This window comes from Strix aluco, chromosome 1 (genome assembly GCF_031877795.1).
Source record: "Strix aluco isolate bStrAlu1 chromosome 1, bStrAlu1.hap1, whole genome shotgun sequence".
NCBI lineage: Eukaryota > Metazoa > Chordata > Aves > Strigiformes > Strigidae > Strix > Strix aluco.
The window spans coordinates 109,867,868-109,891,738 of record NC_133931.1 but is presented as its reverse complement, the minus strand read 5'-3'; the positions used below and the strand labels follow the sequence as shown (position 1 = coordinate 109,891,738).

At 40.1% G+C, this 23,871-nt stretch overlaps 1 protein-coding gene across 4 annotated transcripts in view; it reads right to left on the bottom strand.

Moving 5' to 3' along the window:
* Nucleotides 1–23,871, bottom strand: part of LOC141925972 (sodium channel protein type 5 subunit alpha-like) — a 223,740-nt gene that overhangs the window by 170,779 nt on the left and 29,090 nt on the right. For all 4 annotated transcript variants that reach the window (XM_074830944.1, XM_074830965.1, XM_074830954.1 and 1 more), the window contains exons 2-4: nt 10,254–10,572; nt 8,426–8,543; nt 3,075–3,165 (exon numbers count right to left, since the gene is read on the bottom strand). In XM_074830944.1, the coding sequence (XP_074687045.1) occupies nt 3,075–3,165; nt 8,426–8,543; nt 10,254–10,520 (476 nt within the window). In that variant the 5' untranslated portion in view covers nt 10,521–10,572. The remainder of the gene's footprint in view (nt 1–3,074; nt 3,166–8,425; nt 8,544–10,253; nt 10,573–23,871) is intronic.

Sequence of the window (23,871 nt, the reverse complement as noted above, 5' to 3'; positions counted from 1 at the left end):
AATGGATTATGTCACATTCCTTGTTGTTTCTCATTTGAAGGAGAGTGGTTGTTCCATTCATACCTCTCATCTCTTCCTGCCCAGGACATTTTGAAGGACATCAGGTTAAAAACTGTCTCCACTTGGTTTTATTAGCTAAAAAGGGTATTCTTCCTGCAACTTCCCATGTGTTTCACTATCCATGGTAAATCACACCAGCCCTCAGAATTAAACAACAGAATGCCCTCATTGAAAAAGAGTAAAACAACTCCCACTCAAATACTATATGTAGTAATTTTGACCTGCCTGAAGTAAAAGAGACACAAGGGTGACTTTTTTCCCATAGTAAGATGTTTATTACCAAAAACCTCTTGACTGTGATGATCTGGGAGAGAACATACATCTTACCTTTTGTAATAAAGATGACACTTATAATAAAATTTAGCAAATTCTCTGTGGAGCATATCTGACTTATAACATTCAGATCTGTATTCACCCAGGACCCTGCCTACCATCAGAGACATACTTCAGGGCATACAACACCTCTCTTTGAATGTTGCTACATGAGACAGTTAGCCCAATGGGACTAGGTATTCTAGGCCATACCTTAATAAAAATAATAAATGTTTAGTATCCACCACTGGCATTCCCTATCCCTTTTCTCCAAATTAATATGCAGATGATACTAAAGCCTATTAAAAAAAACCCAAACAAACACCTAAAACCCCATAAAACACAAATCTCATAAGTCGTGATGTTAGGGGCTTTCACTGGAAACACTAGCTTGAGTTTTCTGTTCAGTCCCTAAACACCAGTAGATATAATGGTGCCATCACACACAAAAAATTACAACAGTTGGGATTCCTGTTTGGTAAAAAGTGTAAGCAATTAAAGGTGGTAATATAAGGAAGAACTTAATTATGCATAAAAAGGAAATGTTTCCTCTTAACTGTATTCCTCTGATCTGCAACTGGGCACACATACAGATAGTGGCAAATCTCATGCTCTCCTACCATCATGTCACAGAGTAGAGCTAGCTACACATGTTATAAAACCTCAGTATGCTTTATCTCAAAATGGAGATTAGCAGGACAGTTTTTGTGCAACAGTGGACGCTAAATGTTTCTCACATCTACTCTTTGATCATACACCTAAGTACTGTCTTGTATCTGACTTCTCATGGCTCCTATTTAGTTTTGCTCTGGTATTTCAAATATAGGTCACCAATGTGACAGTCTCTTTAAGCATGTGTATTCAGTAATGCATGCAGAAAACACATGCAAAGAACTAAAAAAAAAAATATTTAACAGTACATAAGCTCATTAAAATGATAAAGTACTTGTATTTATTCAGCATGTCAGATGGTTTAATTGATTGTATAATCATCATCTAATTCTAAATGGATCGGGCAAAGTCCTCCAGCAACTGAACAGCTTCTTTAACAACAGAAGTCAGGGTTTTTTTGAAATTTTTAGTGGAGGGAAGTTGAACTGATTTCTTTCTTCAAAATGGTAAGGAAAATGTTTTAAAAGAAGATCTAGGACAAATATTTGCACAAGATTACTCTTGTATCTCCTGTGAGTCTCTGGAACATCAGAACAAAATGGATTAAATGTATCTTTTCCAAATCAAATCTTAATCAAGTTGAATTACAGTTCATTGGGTTGTTTTGCTCCTCAAAAGTACCTGCATTTGATTTCATTCTATACATCTGAGGAGGAAAAGCTGAGAGTTATGAGGAGACACAGGAGAAGAAGAAACATGGAAGGATTTACTCCATGCTGCATGGAGTCCGTTTGCATTTCTGCTCTATGTTTATTGCATGTCCTGCTTGATGCACTGACAACATCATCCACATTTTCCTGCTTACAGAATACACAACAAGCACTTTGATATTTTCCTCCAGAATGTTTGAATTCCCAGCTGTAGACCCACTGACCAAATTTTGACTCACATGGATGAGATGTCCAAGTTTCAGCTGAATATATCACGGCTATGGTACTGTATGACAGTTTTCAATAGGAAGGAGACAACGTCAGGGGAAAAGGAAAGTCACAGACATACTAGGGTAGCAAGTACTACACCATACAGAAATACATGAAACATCCTGGGATTAGGATGTTATTGTGATCGGATGAAATATTTGGTTCAGTGCTATCTATAATTAGTAATTTATGGCCTAGAAGATGTGTCCTGTATGATTTTATGAAACCTAAAATAAGGACATTTTACTGTCTGTCTTTACAGCTCCGAGTAGACCAAACACCAGACTATGGAGCAGCAGATGGCTGTGTTTATCACATGTCAGTCAAAAATAAAAAGTGTGTTCTGATTGGTTCAATGAGCCAAAATAATTGTTTAATGCACTGTAGGTTGATTAGCTTGTGCATCTGGTATCTGTTTCTAAGACGAATATTTTAAAGCAACTTAAAGAAATGAAATAGGCTCTCTGAAGTCCATTAACCTCCTTTAAAATTAATTTTTAAAACAACCACAAAACCATTCAAGTGATATCTTTGTTATTTTTTCTGAAGTTTTGACAAGCTAAAAAGACAAGAGTCCTCATAAAAGTGTTCCCAGATAATTTTATGCTTGCTCATAAAGTATGCCTACTAACAATTACAGGGGAACACTTCTCATGATGTGCTCAATCCAAAATAAGCATTTGTTTGCACTAAGTTTCAGTTTAAAGACAGAACTGACAATGTCCAGGAAGTATTTTCTCAAATAGTTCAACTTAATCTCCATCAGACTATTCTAATGTGTCCAATGATTGAATCTCTTGCATGGGAACTGTGGAAGCTTGGCCAGTTTCAAATGGAGTTCTCATATGTGATTTAATTCACATGTAGCATACTAGGTACATTTAGCAATAAGGATGAGCTTGGTAGCCTAAAAATTGTTAGTTTACTTACTAAGGAAAGTTTCACAGGCAACAAACACCTGGAAAAACATTTTGTCAGGACAGATACTATGGTCAGTATTACTGGAAAGAACTTAGACAACGGCAAACAAGGTGAAAAGAAGAACGTAACAAATGGAAGAGAAAGGACAAGATAAGAATGGGGCAGCTGTAAAACAGCAAGTATACTTACTCAACATATTTATTCCATGACGGAGTCTCTGATTGTGCCATGAACACACAATTAGTTAAAATAGTGCACATAATAAACATACTGAACAATGTAAATAAACGAATTAAGGAAAACAATGCATATAAGACTTCATAATTTTTTGTCATTTCACACAAGTTGTGACAGCTCACTCATAAATTGCAAGTTGCATAAAAGGCTATAGACATTTGTTTGCAAGTGCATAAGGAAACAAATAATTATATAAACATAGAAAAAATGAGGGAACCTTCTGTCCTTTTTTTTCTTTGCCTACATCCTTTATACATACTGTATACAGTAAACAAATATACTGACTCTGCAGTCTTCTGAAAATACAATACCCCAAATTTACAGCAGTGTTGGTGAGATAACAATGTGCATAGCTGCACAACTTTGCATGAAAAGAGAGATTAGTCTCATTTAAGTATCTACAGAAAAATCCGTGTCTGCAAATTCCCATTTTATTTTGCATCCTGAAACATTTCTCAGGCAGTAGGGCAAGTTATAAATCTGGTCTTTCTAACCGCTCTAATGGGCTTGAGGTCTTGCATTCAGTATAAAGTTTCACCAAAAGCTAATATGAGTTTCAGAGCTTGGTCTGCAAACCCGTTTGGCAAATACGCAGTCTTGGTCTGCAAAGCTGACTGCCTCAGCTGAGGCACCAGTTTCCCTAATTGGACGCTAAAATGAACCTCCCAAGTGTATAGTCCATGCACTTAGCTGAGGCCATAAATTCGAAAAGGAGCACCCTAAATCGAATTCCTGAAATTGAAAACATAGTTCACTGAACTGCTCTCCTAAAAACACATGCCACTTTCTGTAAAAAAAATTACAAAACCTGATGGGATTCTCCTGTGTAAATAATAGGTCCCATGCTACTGGAGAAAGCTTAACTAATGAGTATAAGTAGACAGAAGATAAGGCAAAGGAAAACAACTCAGTCAATAGGCTGGGACCCTTCTCAGGTAAAAACAATAGCACCCAAATGCAAATTTCTTTTGCCTTCTTTAGGGAAAAAAAAAAAAAGTTGGGTTTTTTTCAACTCTTTACTAATTCCATTGGTGTTATCTTTTGTTTGAGAACAGTGATCAAATAACATAATTTCAGATGTATGTCCTGAAATGTTTCCATGAAAATTGTCCTTTTGCAAAGCCAAAATGTCTGCTGAATACAGAGTGGAATGTTTTCCAATGGGCCACATAAGCAACTATGACATTAAATTGGTAGTAATCAACCTGCATATTCCCCAGCGCCATTGCAGAAAGCAGTAATTGAACTCAAAGGGACTGCTCATCTCACAAACATTTTCCACTACTGGGCCAACACCTCCTGCTGAAGGACTGGGAAGGATATCTGATTTCCAGTCATATTTTGTCATGTCATCTTGAGATACGTTTATATAAATTGTGTCCATCTGGTTAACACAATTATGTTGTAAGCAGCAGCTAGCCTAGAAAAGACTGGATTACTTTTTCAACTACAGTGAAATGCCATGAAATGCTATGAAAACAATAATAGTAAAACAGAGTGGTATCTTCAGGCCATGCCAAACAAATACTATACTTCAATTCCAAGCAAAGAAATTCCTGTCTAACCACCCATTTTAGGATCACTGGTCTGATCCCTGTTTCCTTGTGGTATAAGCTGAATCTAACAGCTTTCCCAGATGCTCACTTGTAGGCAGGTATCATCCACCTTCTTATGCAGACACCAGAGAGAATGTACCCGAGAACACAGGTTGAAAATATAAGAGGTCAGCTTTGGGACATCAAATGCGCTATGAATTCAAACTGAGTTTCATGACCAAAGTGAAAACTACAAAGAACATAAAATGAAACATTTCAGCTGGTTATGCACCAAAGTCAGAGATCAGTGTTAAAAGAGAAAACGGAAATTCCTACAGAGTGAAAACTAGCATTCCTACCTGAAATCTAATGTAATTGTTTGTGACAGAAAAAGTCTGTGATGATGATCTACTCAGAAAGGACAAAGTAAAGGAGATGAAATTGAGATAAGTTATATTCACAGCACTGTCTATTACCTATCTTGGAAATGCTACTAATTCCAATTTTTGAAAGCCTGCTGATCCATGAGTTGACATGGCTAACACATCCAGAAATATGGGTTGGACTCTGTTATGGACCACAAACCAAATACACTACTCATCAGGATCCTTTCTGTGACAAATTAAGCCTATTTCCAGTTGAAGTTACAGAATAGGCTTTGCACAAACTGATTCTAAAAGTTATAAATTTTATCTTCTAGCACAAAGATATTGAGTCAAATACGGCATACTTCTATTCTAGACTTCATTATGATGGATAATTGTTAATTAGCAGACTGAATACTAGAGGGTCTTTAAGTGATCATTGCCAAATTACATATAATATGTGCAAGCAAAGGTTAGTCCCAATCAATAGTACATATAATTGGTGCTTCACAAGGTCTTATCTTCCCTTACAGAGGAAAGTGTGTAAAATCAGATGGGAGAAAAGTTGCAAGCAGAAAACATGAACAAAAATTGGAAATTCTTTAAGAAGATTTTTTTTTAAAAAAATGGGCCAGATTCCATAATTCTAGCATCAAGGAAAGTAATTTTGGTCAAAACACCATCTGGATCAGTGGCAAACTGAGAGCAACTATCTATAATACCTAGAAAAACTAGGAATAGCAATTGTTATGGACTTTATACAGGACTGCAAACTGCTTGAAGAAACTAAGGACACCACAGAATGGTCCTTGGCTTGCAGGCAAGAAGAACTAAAAGGAGATTTTTAAGTATAAGGCATCAATGAAATGTTAGCAGTGGTTTCATCTTATTAATAGGTGTAGTAAATAAAGATGTTAATAATAGCTAATAATGATGCAGAAGGGAAAAAGTGTTCATCCAGTGGGATGCAGACCTACAGTCCCCATGTCCTCTGTGATGGAAATGGACCAGGGCCACCTTCTGGGCGGTTGTCTGGGCCATGGTCCTTTCATGAGGCCTCCTAAATTCTGAAGAAGAGGTTTAGGGAGACATTGTTAATTGAAGTAATTCACATTACTAGGAGGCTGTGGATGCTTTTTCCCTTGGAAGAGTGTATTTTTGAATGACTACACTAATCAGGCTTGGTTGGATGAGCAGTGAACATACAGGATCTATCTGCGTGAAGTCTCAGAGGCAGAACTCCATATATAGCTACTTAACCAAGAAATGAGACCCCCACAGCTTCTATATAGGATGATTTTACTCTTTCCTCTCTATTTGGTTCTACTGTTGGCCTTCATGGTACACTCAATTACTGGAAATGGAAATATGGCATCTACTAAAGAAGTTGCTTTAGACACTTACGTGACAGGGCACCATTTGTTAATGCTCTTTTTTGGCTTTTGCCCTGGAGAAAATAAAGATTGCTTGATTACACTCATGCAAGAAAATAGATCTGATTCCCAGATTCATGTCTGTGATATTATCTGCTTGAGTACTTGCCAATTCAGGCTCCTTTCTGCCTGGGATATTGCCTGCCTGCTCAGCCAATTGGCCTTTGTGTTTCAGGTTGATGTGAAAGGTCTTTATCGACAGAAAACAAATCAGTGTCTAATGCAGGAACTTCACTGCTGTTTTGCTGGGACTAGAGCTGTTGCCTCCTGCCTGTGCTTGCCAAAGATTGAGCTGCTGGATTTCCTGACATTATCAACACAAGGTGATAACTTGGGTCTTTCTGGAACGAAAATGCTATTTGTGTTGTGACCTTCCACTCCCAAATTTTACACTGCTTATCTGATCATATTTCTATTCCTGACATATCTTTCAAATTCTCTCCTCTGTGGTCTTTATCCTTGGAAGTAATATGATAAGGATTTCATGCATATTTATCTTTTGACTGACTGCTACCAAGAGCATGTAGTACCTGTGTATTACACATACCTGTGACCTCATGGCTTTACCAGCTGGTGTAGAAGAAGGTGAGCAGAAGACATACAGACCTCTAAAGCTAGCGGCAATATTCACATATGAATGCTTTTTTGTAAGAAGCCTAATTTTCAGATTCCTCTCTTAGTCATACCTGTACAAATTCATTGACCTCAATTAACTTCAGCAAGGTTGGGCTGATGTAATTGTACCTAATAAATACTGTTGGTCTCTGGCTATGCAGCAGCATGTACTTGCAGATATAACCTGATCCATAAGAAAATCTGTCTGCAAAAATCTATGGTGTAATCTTAGTAATCATAATAATATCTTGGCTGATATCACGTATTCATTTTTGCATGGAATTATTGTAACTAGGAGCTTCACCTATTTTTCCTCTGGATAGAATATCTATATTTGCACTTTTTTTTTTTCACTGTATGGACAACCACTGGGAATATGGTTTTTTTCCCTATTTTTTCCCTGAAATTTGATAATAAACAACTGGTTCTAAGATGCTGCCTGCTTAGTATTTATTCATTCTCTGTAGTGGACATAAGCATGGCAGATGAGGGATTTCCATCACTAAAACATCACACAATCATCACAGCTGCATGTGGCGTCTTTGAATTATCACTGCCAGGTCTCCCATGTGCACCACAAAGAAAGCAGGCAACTCATGAAAAAGGGTGTGGTTTTAATAACGTTCACACAAAGCTGAACATTTGGGTCAGTTTGGTTTTCCAGAGAGATGTGTCTATGTCAAGATATGTTTCTGTGTCTGTGTTAAAAAACAAGCCAAAACCAACCACTGCAGCGTATCTTGCATGACTTGAGAACTAGAGCTAGGAGAAATCAGGCATCAACCTTCCATCAAAAGGTCCAGGAAGTCAGCCTATGCTTTATCCCTAGCTGGATAACACATTGCAATAAAAAAACTATAAAAAGCAATAAACCAATTTTTTAAATGTTCTTTTTCAGGAAAGAAAAAAAAAATCAGTTCTGAGGCAGTTCAAAATTAAATTGCTTCTGCATGTGGTGTCACAGAGTCTCATGGGAGAGGTTGTTTAAGTGCTCTCTAGCAAAGCTCTCCATCAGTGTAGATGTCCCCAGGTGTGGTCCAGACTCTTGGTTCCCTTCCTTTCTAGGGTACTACACCCAGTTTCTTCCACTGACTCCTTTTTAAACATGATCAGGCCCTTCACACCTTTTAATCCTGAGTAAACTCACCAGACTCTCCAGTGCGGCTCACATTATCTGATGCCAGCAGTATAATATAGTCATTTTCATAGCTCACATAACAATCTAAAATGAAACAAACCAAAAATCCAAGTGCATTTCTGCTTGCACAAGCAAATTCAGCCAATTTGACTTCCATCCATCTGTGTTTAAAAACCGTATAAAATACCCGAGGAGGGAAATCAACAGAAAGGATATGAATGTACCAAAATTTTAATTGCTGCTCTTCTGATTGGATGGAAAGGACTAAGTATATACAAGGCAGGAGTGGCACTAAATCGAAAGATTGTCTTCCCTTTGTTCAGTACTATAAATGTCTGGAAAACAAAACAGAAAATGAGAACATTCAGTATTTGCTTTTATGCTCAGCTTTTCCCAGCCTATATCCCACTGGGAAATTCCTGCCAGTATCCCACACTTCTTCTCCACTCCCTCCTGAGATCCCCAAATTCCTTTTCACTTGGTGAAGAGTTTTGTCCAAGATCCTCCCAGCAGAGCTGTTGCCTGTCTTATTGCAATATCCCAGTTATTTTTTCTGCCTTCACTTCTTACAGGGTGCTGTGAGATCACCTCCATCACAGGGTTGAGAAAAGTGTGGAATCACCTTTAAAAATAAAAAATGACCTGGAGACTAAAATGTGGTGGAGGGACTTTTATGATGCTCTTCTTCCCAGGGGCCAGGAACCTTACTATGTTGTTACTCCATCTTCTCTAGCCTGAGCACTTCGTTGCTCTCCGTCGTTGTTTTTTATCTCACCAAGTAAAAAGCTGCATGAGACACAGCTCCACAGCAAGATCTGACCTTGGCAGTGAGGCACTGTCATTGTGCTCAGGTTAATATGGGCAGAGGAAATCAATACTGTGAGTTATCTTAAATCCGAAGCAAAGGTGAATTGGATTTTGGCCCAATTTACAGAGCTCTGAAGATGCCCCACCATGCACAGAGGAACTAATATTCACTCAAAGACAGGATCAGGACACCCAATAGATAAACTCTAAACAACTCACCCACCTGTAGTCTAAGACCTTCATGACACTAAAATTGCAAATCTATATCCTGCTGCTTGTGCCTGGGGATAGCCGGCAAATTAAAAGGTAAATTAATTCTGGCCCCTCCAGGTAGAGTAATCTATTTTTCTTTATCCATTTAACTTTTATTCTGTCGTTCTTGCACTTGTTTCTACATTTTTAATAGAGGTAGCATTGTGGTCATATTAATTCATTGTTTACAGGAAATAGAGTAGCCCAAAATCAGGAACATCAGTACCCAAAAGAACTGGAAGCTGTCTAAAAATACACTGTGCTTCCAAACCTTATTTTGTCCTCCGTTTTGTGAAATGTTTGGAAAGGGGAATGAACTGTAGTAAACAACAGCTCTGCTGTCAACAGCCTTTTGACAGAAGCTGTTTGCACTGTTGTGGCTTTAGTCCAGCCTACACGTGATTCCTCATCAGGTGATGCTCGCTTTGGGACAAAGCTTACCTTTCTGCAAAGTGCCAGCATTGCACATGTTACTCACAATTCCCTTCAGCTCTATTTTGGTCATCTTAAATGGAGTCAAACTATCCCTCCACAGAAAAAGAACCACTGCTCTCCAGGAATGGTTGTGGAAGTGCCTCCTGCTCTTATGTAGAGTGCTAGCACAAGACTCAAGTTACCCAGAAGCCCTTAACATTAAGGAGCTTAAGTGATAAACAGACCTGTGAAGAGTCAAGACTCATGCAGAAGGCAAGATAGGGTAGATAAAAACCTCTGGCTTAATTTAACTCAGCTACTGCTCTGCTCTTTTCAGACACTGTATATTCATACTCTGAGTTATCTGAAAACACCCAGTTTTTAATTATGCTTTTTATCCCTTTTTGCTCTCCTGCTTAGCTGTTTTCTGGGAGCCCTGCTCATGATGATCCTTAATCTCAAAAAAAATATTTTTACTGGCTGTAGAAAGATGAAAAACAGAGCCCTCAAAAAAGACACAGTGTTTATGCTTTAGCAAAAAAGAAGCAGCAGGATGGCCAGCTGGTGCTCACCTTACGGTCATTGTAGAAAGGGTCAAGGTCCTCCAATGGCTCCCCAATGAGCTCTGGAGGAACAGTCCCATAGATATCAGGCAGCTTCTTGCAAGCTTGCAAATCAAACTGAGGCTGAGGTTTCTCTTCTTCGCCCAGCTGCTCTCTGTACTCCTGCTTTGCATTCCTTGCAAGCTTCTCTGCAATTCGTTTCTCAATAGCAGCCAAGGATTCAGGCGTGAACCGGTGGAAGCTGTTAGTACCCGGTGGTAACAAGAAGTCAGCCATCTTTTCATCCTGCTTTGTCTTTACTGGTCTTTACTCTTAGTAGTGGAAACAGCTGAAACAAAAAGTACCAAACATTAGTGACAAGAGAAAAGCAAGAAGAATGAAAATAATAACCCAAATAACTTGTAGGCTATCTATTATCAGGAAACCCTTCATCTATTTTTATGTGGTTAGCAGAACATCAAGGAAAACAGAAATGACTGAAACTGTAATTTCAGTTAGGAATTACTTGTGATCAGAGATAAAAGCACTTTGTAGACAGACTGTGGAGTATTCTTAAGGTTTCGGTCACTTGGAACCCTAAATCCAAACTAAGGAGTAACTTAGCTTAAGTTTCATTGAAAGCCACTGGGATTTGGATTCCTAACTCATTTTTGAAAATGCAGCTCTGGGAGTGGATGAACAATGTGCCTAAGATGACTGCAGGGCAGATTTAAAGCAGCTGATCTCCGGCCACATGAGCAAACTCTAAAAATGCCCCAGCTGTTCTATTCCAAATTTAAAGAGTGAAGGGTCAAGTTCAGATTCTTAAATCACGTAGAAATACTTCATAATTTCTGTTTTAGGCTTCTGTGACATAATTTTTATTTTCTTTGGAATACGAAATACCATCTTCAAGACACCTGTCAAGACTTTTAAGCATTTTCTTCTCTTCCACACCCTACAATCTGAAGAATGTTGGAAGCCCAAATGTGCCTGGCAAAGCCCTGGGACCTTCATGAGAGCACTCCAAGCTTCTGAGATGCTGAATAGCCACTGCTGCTAGTTCATCACATCTGAAAAATAGGCTCCTTCCACCCAATACCAGTTTGAACATCTAACACAAACCTGTGGGATTTGACCATCTTGTGTTGATGGTGCTTCACTGTTAACACTTCCAGTGCCTGCCTGAAGGAAAACGAGTGAGAATTGCCACATCTCTTCAACTTACATGGATAAAGCCAAGCATGTAAAACACAGCAAAACAAAAACTCTTCTTGTATCTGCACTAAACAACATGGATAGCTGGGAGAATTAATGTAAAACTACTGTTTGAAAGGGATGAAGCTTATCCCTGTTCTAGTAGCCTGCACAAATCCAAGTTCACTGAAGCCATATTTTGCAATTTAATAGTGACTTTAGTAGCACATTTTCCAGCAAGAGAAACCCTTACTATGCAACAATTAGAACTAATTTCACAGAAGAAACACAGCCCTTGGTTTTTTACCACCACTAGATCATTCATACTAAATCGGAGTATAAACTGGTGACAAAAAAAATAGCAGATTTTGAGGTGGGCTACCCTATTGTATTTGTTGATGTGTGCAAGATAGAATTCTTTGTTCAGCCGCAATTGTTGTTTTCTGCTTTCAGATGGTATTTGTCTATTTACAGTGGATAGTTCCAGATAGTTTACTTCTATTAGGCTCTGTGATGACAGGCTTTTTGTTAGCAAACAAGACTTTAGCTGGACTCTGCATGACAAATAGCGTATTTATTGACTCAATTTATTTGAGTAAAGTACTCTTTCAAATAACTACTGTTTTTCCTATTCTGACTTTGTTTTAAAATGAATTCATTAAATTGTCATTGATCACAGCCTGTCATACAGGAATGATTTACTGGAGCTTGTACATAATACTCCACATTACTGCTTGTTTGAACAAGCAGGGCTAAAATGAATTAGCCTTTCTGGAGTTTGGGTATTCTGACATTCTTATTTATTTAGAATTAATCTCTTTATTCCTTTCCCTTCTTCCCCCCCATCATTTGTTTTATCCCCTTCCTCCTGAAAAACAGGAAATCACAAGCTTTCCCACAAATTGAGTTTTCTTATGCTTAACGCTTTGTGACTCATCACCAGTGCAAGCAAATAGAATTTCACTTTCTATAAATGACATCAGTACAGGTGGCCAGAGAATTCTCAAAGTGTTTTGTCATTTCAATTTTTTTTTTCTTCACAGTGAAACCTTTCTGAGTGTTGAAGGGGACAACAAAAATTGGTGGCTGATCAGTACTTCTGGAAGGGCACAGACTAGGTCTCTAAACCAGAGAGGAGATCATTGCAGGCTATTAGCTGAGGTCTACATAATCATGAGCACTGTGAAGAAGGTGAATGGGGAATGATTGTTCGCTTTTTCTCATAATACAAGAATGGAGAAATTTAAAATGAAATCACAGAGCAGCGGGTTTGAAACAACCACTGGAGTCACTTTCCATATAGCGCAGACTTATCCTGTGAAACTTGTTGACTGCAAAGGGCAAGGATTCACAAAGCCACAAGACTAATCCAAGGGTAGCTGCAGAACATGGGTGCATGCAAGAAAGAATACTTAGTATGTTTGCCCTATTTTTACACTCTTCCTAGACTACCAGTCTGGAAAAACCTGTCATCTGATCTTATGTGCTTTTTTCCTTAAGTAGCACTAATGCCAACACAAGACAGCCTACATGCATTGGGCAAGGGCTCAATCTGCCTGCTGACTCTGTGGCTGGCATGAGTTCATGCAGATGCAGAAGCACACAAAGAACCAAAGTTAATACCTCCATATATCTGCAGGTGCTCAAGATCCACATCATACCAACTACCTGCTACCAGTGCTTCAAAGCATGAGCTGGGTGACTGCCTCCAACCTACACAGACATTCCTTTTGCTGGAACACTGCTGATGGCCACCTCTGCAACACCTTTTCCATATAGCTGAACTGGAGGCATGGACATATAGCATGAAGGACATCAAGTACTTTACTGAGATGATAGGAGAAAGTGTGCAATGTCTCTACCAAGTGCCACAGTATTCATGTGTGTTGCTTGATCACAATAACTGAATCTTCACTAAAATATTCAGCATCCTTCTCAAACTTCCTTAAAGTCTTCTGAAAGAAGCCATTCTGGCAACAGAACTGGTCAAAATTTTTCAAAAAAGCAAAAAAAAACCCAAAAAGGATTGGGGATGGTGAGGGAGAGAAAATAGCTATGAAAATTTAATCAAAATGAGAAGTTTATTTTTTTAAAAAATTGAATTATTGTCACAGAAACATGGTGGCATGTCTCCCATGTCTGGAGTGCACCACTTGATGGCTACAAGCTCTTCAGAAGGGATAGACAAGGAAGAAGAGGTGGTGGGGTGACGCTGTATGTTAGGGACTGTTATGATTGCTTCAAGCACAAGTATAGTGAAGACAGGGTGGAGTGTCTTTGTGTTAGAATCAGGGGGAAGGCCAACGGCAAATGTCATAGTGGGAGTCTACTATAGGCCACCCAACCAGGACAGAGAGGTGGATGAAATATTCTATAGGCACTTAGGAGATATCTCACAATCGGTTGCCCTTGTTGTTGTGGGAGACTTTAACTTCCCAGACATCTGCTGGAAATACAACACAGCAGAGCGGGACGAGTCACGGAGATTCCTGGAATATGTAGCAGATAACCTCCTGACACAGCTGGTGAGTGAACCAACCAGAGAAGGTGCCCTGCTGGATCTCCTCTTTGTGAACAGAGAAGGACTGGTGGATGATGTGGCGGTTGGAGGCTGACTAGGGCACAGCGATCATGAAATAATAGAGTCTTCTATTCTCAGAGAAGCCAGGAGAGGGGGAAGCAGAACTGCCATCATGGACTTCCAAAGGGCTGACTTTGACTTGTTTAGGCAACTGCTTAACAGAATCCCTTGGGAGATGGTCCTGAAGGGTATAGGGGTCCAGGAAGGCTGGGCACTCTTTAAGAAGGAAGTGTTAATGGCACAGGAACAGTCTGTCCCCAGGTGCTGTAAGAGAAGCCGGTGAAAGAGAAGACCACCCTGGCTAAACAGGGAGCTTTGGCTGCAAGTCAGGAAGAAAAGGAGAGTTTACCACTTTTGGAAGAAGGGGCTACCCACTCACAATGATTACAAAGATGCTGTGAGGCTATGCAGGGCAGAAATCAGGAGGTCTAAAGCCCAGCTGGAAATTAATCTGGCTTCAGCAGTCAAGGATAACAAGAAATGCTTCTATAAGTACATCAACAACAAAAGAAAGACCAGGGAGAGCCTCCATCACCTGCTAGATGCAGGAGGAAACATGGCAACGAGTGATGAGGAAAAGGCTGAGGTGTTTAATGTCTTCTTTGCCTCAGTCTTTAATAAAAACACCAGTTGTACAGAGGGAATCCAGCCTTCTCAGCCAGAAGACAGAGACTGGAAGAACGACACATCCACAATCCAGGAGGAGATAGTCAGTGACCTACTGCATCACATAGACATCCACAGGTCTATGGGACAGAATGGGATACACCTGAGGGTGCTGAAGGAGCTGGCTGGGGTGCTCACCAAACCGCTTTCCATCATTTACCAGCAGTCCTGGCTGACCGGGGAGGTCCCAACAGATTGGGAATCGGCCAATGTGACGCCCATCTATAAGAAGGGTCAGAAGGATGATCCAGGAATTTACAGGCCTGTCAGCTTGACTTCAGTGCCCGGGAAGCTGATAAAGATCATCCTAAGTACCATCACACAACACATGCGGGACAACCAGATGATCAGGCCCAGTCAGCATGGGTTTATGAAAGGCAGGTCCTGCTTGAACAAACTTGATCTCCTTCTACGACAGGGCGACCTGCTTATTGGATGAGGGAAAGGCTGTGGATGTTGTCTACCTTGACTTTAGTAAGGCCTTTGACACCGTTTCCCACAGCATTCTCCTGGCGAAACTGGCTGCTTGTGGCTTGGATGGGTATATATTTTGCTGGGTAAAAAACTGGCTGGATGGCCGGGCCCAAAGAGTTGTGGTGAATGGAGTTAAATCCAGTTGGTGGCCGGTCACGAGTGGTGTCCCCCAGGGCTTGGTTTTGGGGCCACTCCTGTTTAACATCTTTATTGATGATCTAGACGAGGGGATCGAGTGCACCCTCAGTAAATTTGCAGACGACACCAAGTTGGGTGGGAGTGTTGATCTGCTCGAGGGTAGGGAGGCTCTGCAGAGAGATCTGGACAGGCTGGAGCGATGGGCTAAGGCCAACTGTAGGAGTTTCAATAAGGCCAAATGCCGGGTGCTCCACTTGGGCCACAACAACCGCCAGCAGCGCTACAGGCTTGGGGAGGAGTGGCTGGAGAGCTGCCAGTCAGAGAGGGACCTGGGAGTGTTGATTGACAGCCGGCTGAACATGAGCCAGCAGTGTGCCCAGGTGGCCAAGAAGGCCAATGGCATCCTGGTTTGTATCAGAAATAGCGTGGCCAGCAGGGACAGGGAAGTGATCTTACTCCTGTACTCTGCACTGGTGAGGCTGCACCTCGATTACTGTGTTCAGTTTTGGGCCCCTCACTACAAAAAGGACATTGAATTACTCGAGCGTGTCCAAAGAATGGTAACGAAGCTGGTGAAGGGTCTGGAGCACAGGTCTTATGAGGAGCGGCTGAGGGAACTGGGGGTGTTTAGTCTGGAGAAGAGGAGGCTGAGGGGTGACTTCATCACCCTCTACAACTACCTGAAAGGAGGTTGCAGAGAGCTGGGGATGAGTCTCTTGAACCAAGTAATAGGCGATAGGACAAGAGGGAATGGCCTCAAGTTGCACCAGGGAAGGTTTAGACTGGATATTAGGAAGTATTTCTTTAGAGAACAGGGTGTTAGGCATTGGAATGGGCTGCCCAGGGAGGTGGTGGAGTCCCCATCCCTGGAGTTGTCTAAGAGTTGGGCTGACATAGCGCTGAGGGATATGGTGTAGTTGGGAATGGTCAGTGTTAGGTTAATGGTTGGACTAGATGATCTTCAAGGTCTTTTCCAACCTAGATGATTCTGTGATTCTATTTTTGCTTAAAGCTCTCTCTTATTAGAAAATTTAATCAACTTCAAACTAGTCAAAACCAGATCTTTTCAAATTTATCTGCAAATTCTAGAAAGATAGCTGCCTAGAAACCACTGGAAAATCCTACACAAACTTCATTAGAGTTTTTTCTACTCTTCTATTTATTTTTCCTTAAAAAAATTACATCTCCCAGCATCGTTACAATTGAAAAATTTTGACATGTTTTGTCTTCATATTGTATATAAGTTAAAGTTTCAAATTTTAAGATATATATTTAGCCTAATTCTTTTTTAATTTCATATGCTTTCAAGTAATGGACAAGATAATTTCACGGGTCCTTTCTATGTCTAATTTCTTTTAATCTATGCATTGCAAACATTTCTACAAATAGCCAGGGTTAGCTCAGTTGTTTCTTAAAAGGGTAAGAAAGCACCACAACTTAAAAAGGGAAATCATCAATGACTGAATCAAAGAGCTGAAACGCCATTTCTTAAGAGATAATAGCTGTTGTGACTCACGTTTTTACAATACAAGCCTGGATTTTTCCATTCCTCTCAGGCATATTTTTGAAGTACAAGGCTTCAAACACATTGTTTCTGTGATATCCCCATGTACAGAATAAACATTCCCCTCTTGCTTTGTCTTTGTTGAATTCAGTTAACATTGGTTCTTGCTGATAAAAATGTACTGGTTATGTAAACAAAATGTGCATATGAAAATAAAGCCCCAAGATGCATATTTTCTATGGCATGGCAAGAAGTGAGAACAGTACAAACAAATAAGATATTGTTAGCACCTGTATTTATTCAGAAAGATAAATGCCATTTTCCATTACAGTTTTAACCTTACTCTCATAAGCTTCAGCCACCCCAGCTCAAAAGACCTTTCAGGTTCTCAGAACACGACATCCACGCCCCACAAGCCTTTCCCTGACTCCCCATGGATGGGTGACCATCAGCCAAAAGGCCACTTTGGGCAATAGGTTGCCTGCAGGGGTGTAAATACAGGCAAAGCGGGTCCTGCTCACCTCCACCTAGCTGCCCTCCTGCTCTTGCATGGGCTTTGTGGACTCAGACTACCACCCTAGCACCTACCAATGCCTTATCACAGCTCAAGATCCTGACACAAACCAGAAGGGATGAGTTGTCCTCCAGAAGCAACAGGGAAAGCAGAGGCTGAGGTCCTTGCTGTGCACTGGCCCTGGTTGTACACTGACTTCAGAGAACACTGACTTCACAACTTGTACCTCAATCTCCTGCTTGCATAATGGCATAGGGTTGCTTGCCTGGTGTGGTATCAAGGACATGCATGCATGTATTTCAGACACTTGGCAGTGATAATAAAGGAGCCAAACTTGAATAACAACAGTGTGAAAGTGGTGCTCACAGGCTAAAGGTTATATACCATCAGACATGATCATCTTGAGTAGGATTGTATTCATTTAACCCTACTGATTTCCATGATGCCACTCAAGAAACTACCACTGACCATGGGCTGTGGAGACAGATGGTCGCCTGTGGCAGCAGGTATATTTCCTGCAATTTTGCTAGACCTAAATCTCACAAAATAACAATCAGGAATCCTAAATTCTCCTTTTGTTTAAGAAATGTTTGTGACTAAATATAGACTTCACATTCCTAACTGATGTGGTAACAAAAACAGTAATGAGGATGGGTTTCTTTTAAATGTTTGAGTCTACATGGAGCACAGCCATTCCCCGCCCCCCCCCCCCTCCCCTTTTCCATATAATCTCTTTAGCATTTTCCTTTGACCTGAAAAGCACTGCAAAACATGAGAGTAATAGGCTAGGAAAATAAAGAACAATACAATGACACATCTAATTTAATGTCAGTGGCCTAGATTCATAAATTCTTATGCATAAATTTAGACATACACACAAATATTATATCATATTTAAAAAGTCCACAAGGTGATACAGGATCACATGGAAGTTTTATTCCAACCATGAAGTAATGGCTTCATAGAGAACTCCTGTTTTTAATTAAGATCAAATAAAGACCTTCTACATAAAGATCAAGAGGCTAAAGGAGTCTAGGTGACTTAGACACACTTCATAATTTTACTGACAATCAACAGGCAAACTTTTGAGACTTAATTCACATATTTATACTACACTTCACATTCCACAACTAGGAGGTGTCATGGGAAATTCTCGTTTAACTGAAAAATTTCAGTTGCTGTTAATACACCCTCTGAGTGTCTGTGTGCTCACGTCAAAATGAGGGGGAACTGAATAATACAGTTCTTGAAATTTTACACAGCACACTCATTACTTCTGCTTAAACTGATATCTGGTTTGCTTCTTTTTTCCAACAGACATAATTTTGTCAAGACCATAAACAATTATTTTTTTTGTAGTACATGTTCCTAACACATATAATCAGCCACATCTCCAGCTGGCATAAATCAGCACAGCTCTACCCATCCCAGTGAAGTCACAGCAGCTGGGGAAGTGATCTATTAGGACCAGGAATATTTGGATAGAAATGTTTTATTTAAAGAGAGTACCAGAGCATGAACACCAGAGAGTGTGTGATTGAGGTTTTAAAGTCATGGCCTAGAAGGTAACCAAGCTTGAAGGGAGCTGGAAAACCCTGAGATTTTTTGCAACGTGTGATGTCAACCTGCAAATACTTCTTCATCCAGAGACATCTTGTTGGGTGAGCTCAGAGTAGAAGGTGCAGAAAGGGGTGCTGCAGACACCAATGACTGCTGGGGACTGGGAAGGCTCCCATGACTGGCCTGCAGGTGAAAGGTTTTGTACTCCACCAATCTGATGGAAATGGCTGCATTGTTTAGCTCTTGAAGGAGATCTCGGAAAAGCACAGCATTGAAATCAGCCCCAGACTGATGCAAGAGGAGCTATGAGACAGAGTTCCTCTTGTTGCCCATGTCACAAGGCAAACCTGCAGGTTGATATGACATTACATAACACAGATTTCCTAAAACAAGTCCTGTTTGTTCACCATGTATGCTGGCCAGGGGCAGAACTAAGTAAGAGAACTCATTGCATTCACATTGTTGGGAAAAAAACACAACACAAAATGTCCAAACTGAAAACTCAGAGTCACCGACCTGTGAGCCTTTCATCACAACCATCTCTGCCTACGCTGTATCTTCTTTTAAATCCAGTTTAATGAGTTTTGCTGGTATCTTGCTCATCAGAATCATGGCATTCTGATATTACCAATGACTTACTGATAAGATAAAGTCTTCAGAAAGCTAACATGTGTTAAAAGGAAATTAATTCAGAAGACTTCATCCCAATATTGAAACAGTATTTGGGGATGACAAATGTTATGCCAAGAATTAAATGCTTCCACTAAGTCTTCTCTTATGATAAAATATATATTTTTAGTGAGCTAAAAATATTATGCTTTCTTTGCAGGTGTTTTTATTTCAAATTATGCTGCAACTAAATGACATAAATAAGCAAGAGGGAAGCAGCACATTACAGTTACCAATGCACATCTCTATATTTTGAGGAAAATTATAATTCTCTGCTCTCAACAGGTTTTCATGTCTATTTTAATTAACTACAGAATGGCCTCAGAGTTATTTTACTATAAACTACTCAGCCTTGAGATCCAGGGAAAGATTTCTCCTTTGCTACTCTGAATCAACAGAGCTTGCAAAGAGCTACCAAGGAAGAGGAATGTTTTCAGCTCAGGATGCAGTCACTAGCTTTTGAACAAGGAATAAGAAATCTACAGGAGAACTCCATGTTATGCCAAATATAATATACACTGCTTACACCATTAGGTGCTTTGAATGCTCACATGAATAAAACATATCAAATCTGGTCCATTTTATTCACAGAGTGTTTTGTAAAGACTTTCTAACGGATATAGGAAGTTGTAAAATGGCTATTAAAATATATTCTCAAGCAATTATGGGATAGTTACACTGCTGAAAGAAGGCAGGTTTTATGCTGGCCACCAAAAGCTTGGCTGCATGCTTCTAGAGGAAAGGGAGCCACGGCTGGAAAGCTGTCTGATGTATTACCATTAAGTTATAGCTAAGGCATCACTGTTTCCCGCCCCCTCATCTAAGTTATGGAGACACATTTCATCAGCAGGGAAAACCAACAGACTTATAAAAGCCATGACTAGAACTGGCATGGTTACATTAAAAAAGATGGATGAAACTCCATAAGCAAAGCCAGGGCCTCTTTCACAATTTTAACATTGAACTAAGAGACAAATATGACGTAACAACTGAACTTCACTTTTAATAGTGAATGAAGCAATATAGGTTTTTCTCCTTTCAGGTGACAGAAACAAAAAGACTGAGGTGAAGGGTCAAGAAAATACTGGATGTGAAAGGCTGGGGGAGACAGACCCAAATCATATAAAGTTAAGCTGTGAGAGGTGGCAGATCCCCCTCCCACATCCTGCAGATATGAGGTGAGACAGCAGGTCCTGCCAAGTCTGCAGTATCAAAAGCACTTTGCTGCACAACCACATCCTTCATTGGACTCCACCTCATCCATACACGTATGGTACACTCAGCTTCCCATCCTTCTCTACCTCTATCCCTCTCCTATTCATTAGCCAAGAAAATGACCTCATCCTCCCACCTACTTTATTTCAAGTCAACATAACCTTTCCACAAACCTCTCCCTGTCCACAGCAATAACCCTCAAGTGACATTCACACCAATCCTATGCGATTTTGGCATAGCTACTTTATTGTCCTCTTTGTCCCATTCAATGCATCTGTGTCTATCATGGTATGTTCCCCTGGACAAGGATGCAGGGTCCCTATTTGTCTATGGTTTTGGATGGTGGTCAGTGCTAATGGAGACCCAGCTACTGGCAAGCATTTTCAGTGCTTTTTCAATAAAACACACAGGAGAAAAATGAAAAGCCACAGATTTAGAAGTGCACTGGCAAAATTATCTTCCCTGGTAATGGAAATAGAGACTCACGAAGAACAAATTGAACAAAGACCATATAAGGCAGTGTCTGGTTGCTGCTTGCTGGGGTATATTGAAGATTTGATTCATTATTTAGTGCACTGTAAATTTGACAATACTGTTTGGATAAAGGTAACGGATCTTCCACTCTGATGGAAGAGATTTCCCCCCCCCGAAAGACAGAGAGATTATTGCTGTCCAAAGAGGAGGGATATTCTGCCCGTTTGCAATTGAAAACTGCCTGGGTTTGGTTGCCAAGTTTAGGAATCAGAGTTAAGAGCTTACATGGGCTCTGGGGGTGCAATCCTCAGCTCACATCAGTCAAGAGGGATATTTCATGTGATTGCAATAGGCGACGGGTCAGACCCCTGGCATCAGAGAGACAGAATTATTTAATTTCTGTCATTCCTTTCAAATATATTTACTTCAGCAACTCAGCGTAGCTTCATGGAAAAGATGCAATGGATACTGGTGCAGATTGACAGCAATTTGATTTGAATTACATAACGATCTAACCCATTATGTAAATGAGGCAAATGAAAGCACAGAGATGGAAAAGCCAGGGATTTTTCATTGGGTTTTTTTTTAACACCTAGTAGCACTTCAACTCTAGAACCAAGATCACCTTCTTCTAGGTATTATATTTTGCTGGCAGGTTGGCTGAGTTAAACTTTATTTCTCGTGACATTAACCAGAACATAAAGTGCATCTGATCTAATGATGGGGACCATCTAAAGAGTAGTGAATATAGATGATTTTAGAGGTACATGAGTGAGTCACGTTACCAGGAGTGGTTTTGGCTATGTCCCACTGATGTCAATGAGACTCACAGTTCTGAGAACTCTGTGGCTTTCCACAATGTTCCTCCCCTTCTCCCCTGTATAATTTTCTCATCTTTTTACATGAAAGAATTTTTCAGAGTAAATAACACATTGCACAAACAATTATTTTCCAAAAGTCATGACATTTTCTGTTAATTACCAATAATATAATCATCCAAATAAAACTGCTGGGGACATTGCATTTACTAACAAGCTACATCCAAATATGCATTTATCTGTCAACAGTGCATGCTTGAGTGGTTGGTGATACTCAGTTCGGCCTGAGGCACCATACACTGGAAGCATATGATAGTGGTCTAGTATTGCAAACCCTTTTGTGGCTTCTGGCTTAATTTAGCTTATGGGACCAGTCAATGAGTAAACCAGAAAATAATACATCAAGTGGCCTGTGAAAGAGAAACATCTGATGATGGTATCAATGCAGTACGTTTTCTAAATGGAAAATGCACTAGCTCCGTAATTTGGGAACTTGTTTGCACTTCCTGAAAGAAAAAACACTATTCCTAAAAATAACTTTATTATGACTAATAGCAGCGTTAAATAGCAATTGCACTGAGAGATCACCCAATATCTTGACCCTAATTCCCTCCTATAGCCAGGGTTCTTTCTATGCTAGAGACCCACAATAATATGTGGCAGCCACACAAGGTTAACCCACCACACCATTCTTTGTGGAAACTGTGCTTCTCATTTGATCTCCTAGTTAGTGAGCTGCAAAAAAGTTAAAGATGTCCTGGAAGAAATGGTCACAGCAGACCAGATAGCAACTTTGTACTTCAGCATGACTTCTCCTACCTCCCCTTTCCATCCACCCAAAGGGATGGAGCTGGCAAAGAGAGTTGTGTGAAATGTTCTCACAAAACACAAAAGAGAGCCTGTAAACCAGCCCTTAGGTCCAAGCAAGAACATCTAGCTTGAAAGATCAGACCATTAAAAGCATTACTGATCCTCTCAATTCTTACAATTTATAATATTCCCAGATGAATCTAAATTAAATGGAAGATTCACATTAAGAATGTAATGGAAAATCCCATTTAACATGCTTAACATTTACTCTTACAGTGGCTAACAAGAATAAGATAGTTCAGGACAGAGTTCTGTTGATTTATCTTAACTTCCTTCTCCCTACACACCCAAGGCAGAAACACATCTCAGTGCCTCGTCTACTTCTATCTGTTTGGGTATGGCCTGATAGTACAGATATCACTCCTCCATTTTACTCAATGCACACTGTAATGATCCCAAGAACTGATGGTTTAAGTGTGCTTTGTTTTCTGCTGTCTGGTACAGACAGGCAGGAGAGATACAGGCCCTGGTCTTCAAGTCTTTTTGATGTGGCTAGTGATGCCATCAGCTCTGGCCATCTCATAGCTCACTCATCACTTCCTTCTCCCTGCCCTGACAAACAGAACCTGGGTTTATCTTTCCAAAACTGCCTCCAAACCCAGGGCCTGGACTGCTCACCATGTTGACCCTGCTGCTCCTTCTTGTTCTCACATGTCCATCTTCATTTGGAAGCTCTGACTTAAACTAACATTACTACAAACTAAATAGAAATGTTTTACTGCGCATGTCTAAAAATAGAATTGCAATCATCTATGCTTCCGTTACTTTAAAACTAAATTTATCAAGAGATTATTCTTCCGTGAGGTTTAGCACATGAGAAGTCTTATGTTTTAAAGTTCAGTCATTTCACAGTTATTTATGAGCAGAAAATCTTATGGATTAATTTTATAAAGAAGCACAGTCATCTTGGGGATCAGACCTTCTTTCGGTGTAAATGGTCAGAACCAGTCTGCAGCCCATCAAGACAG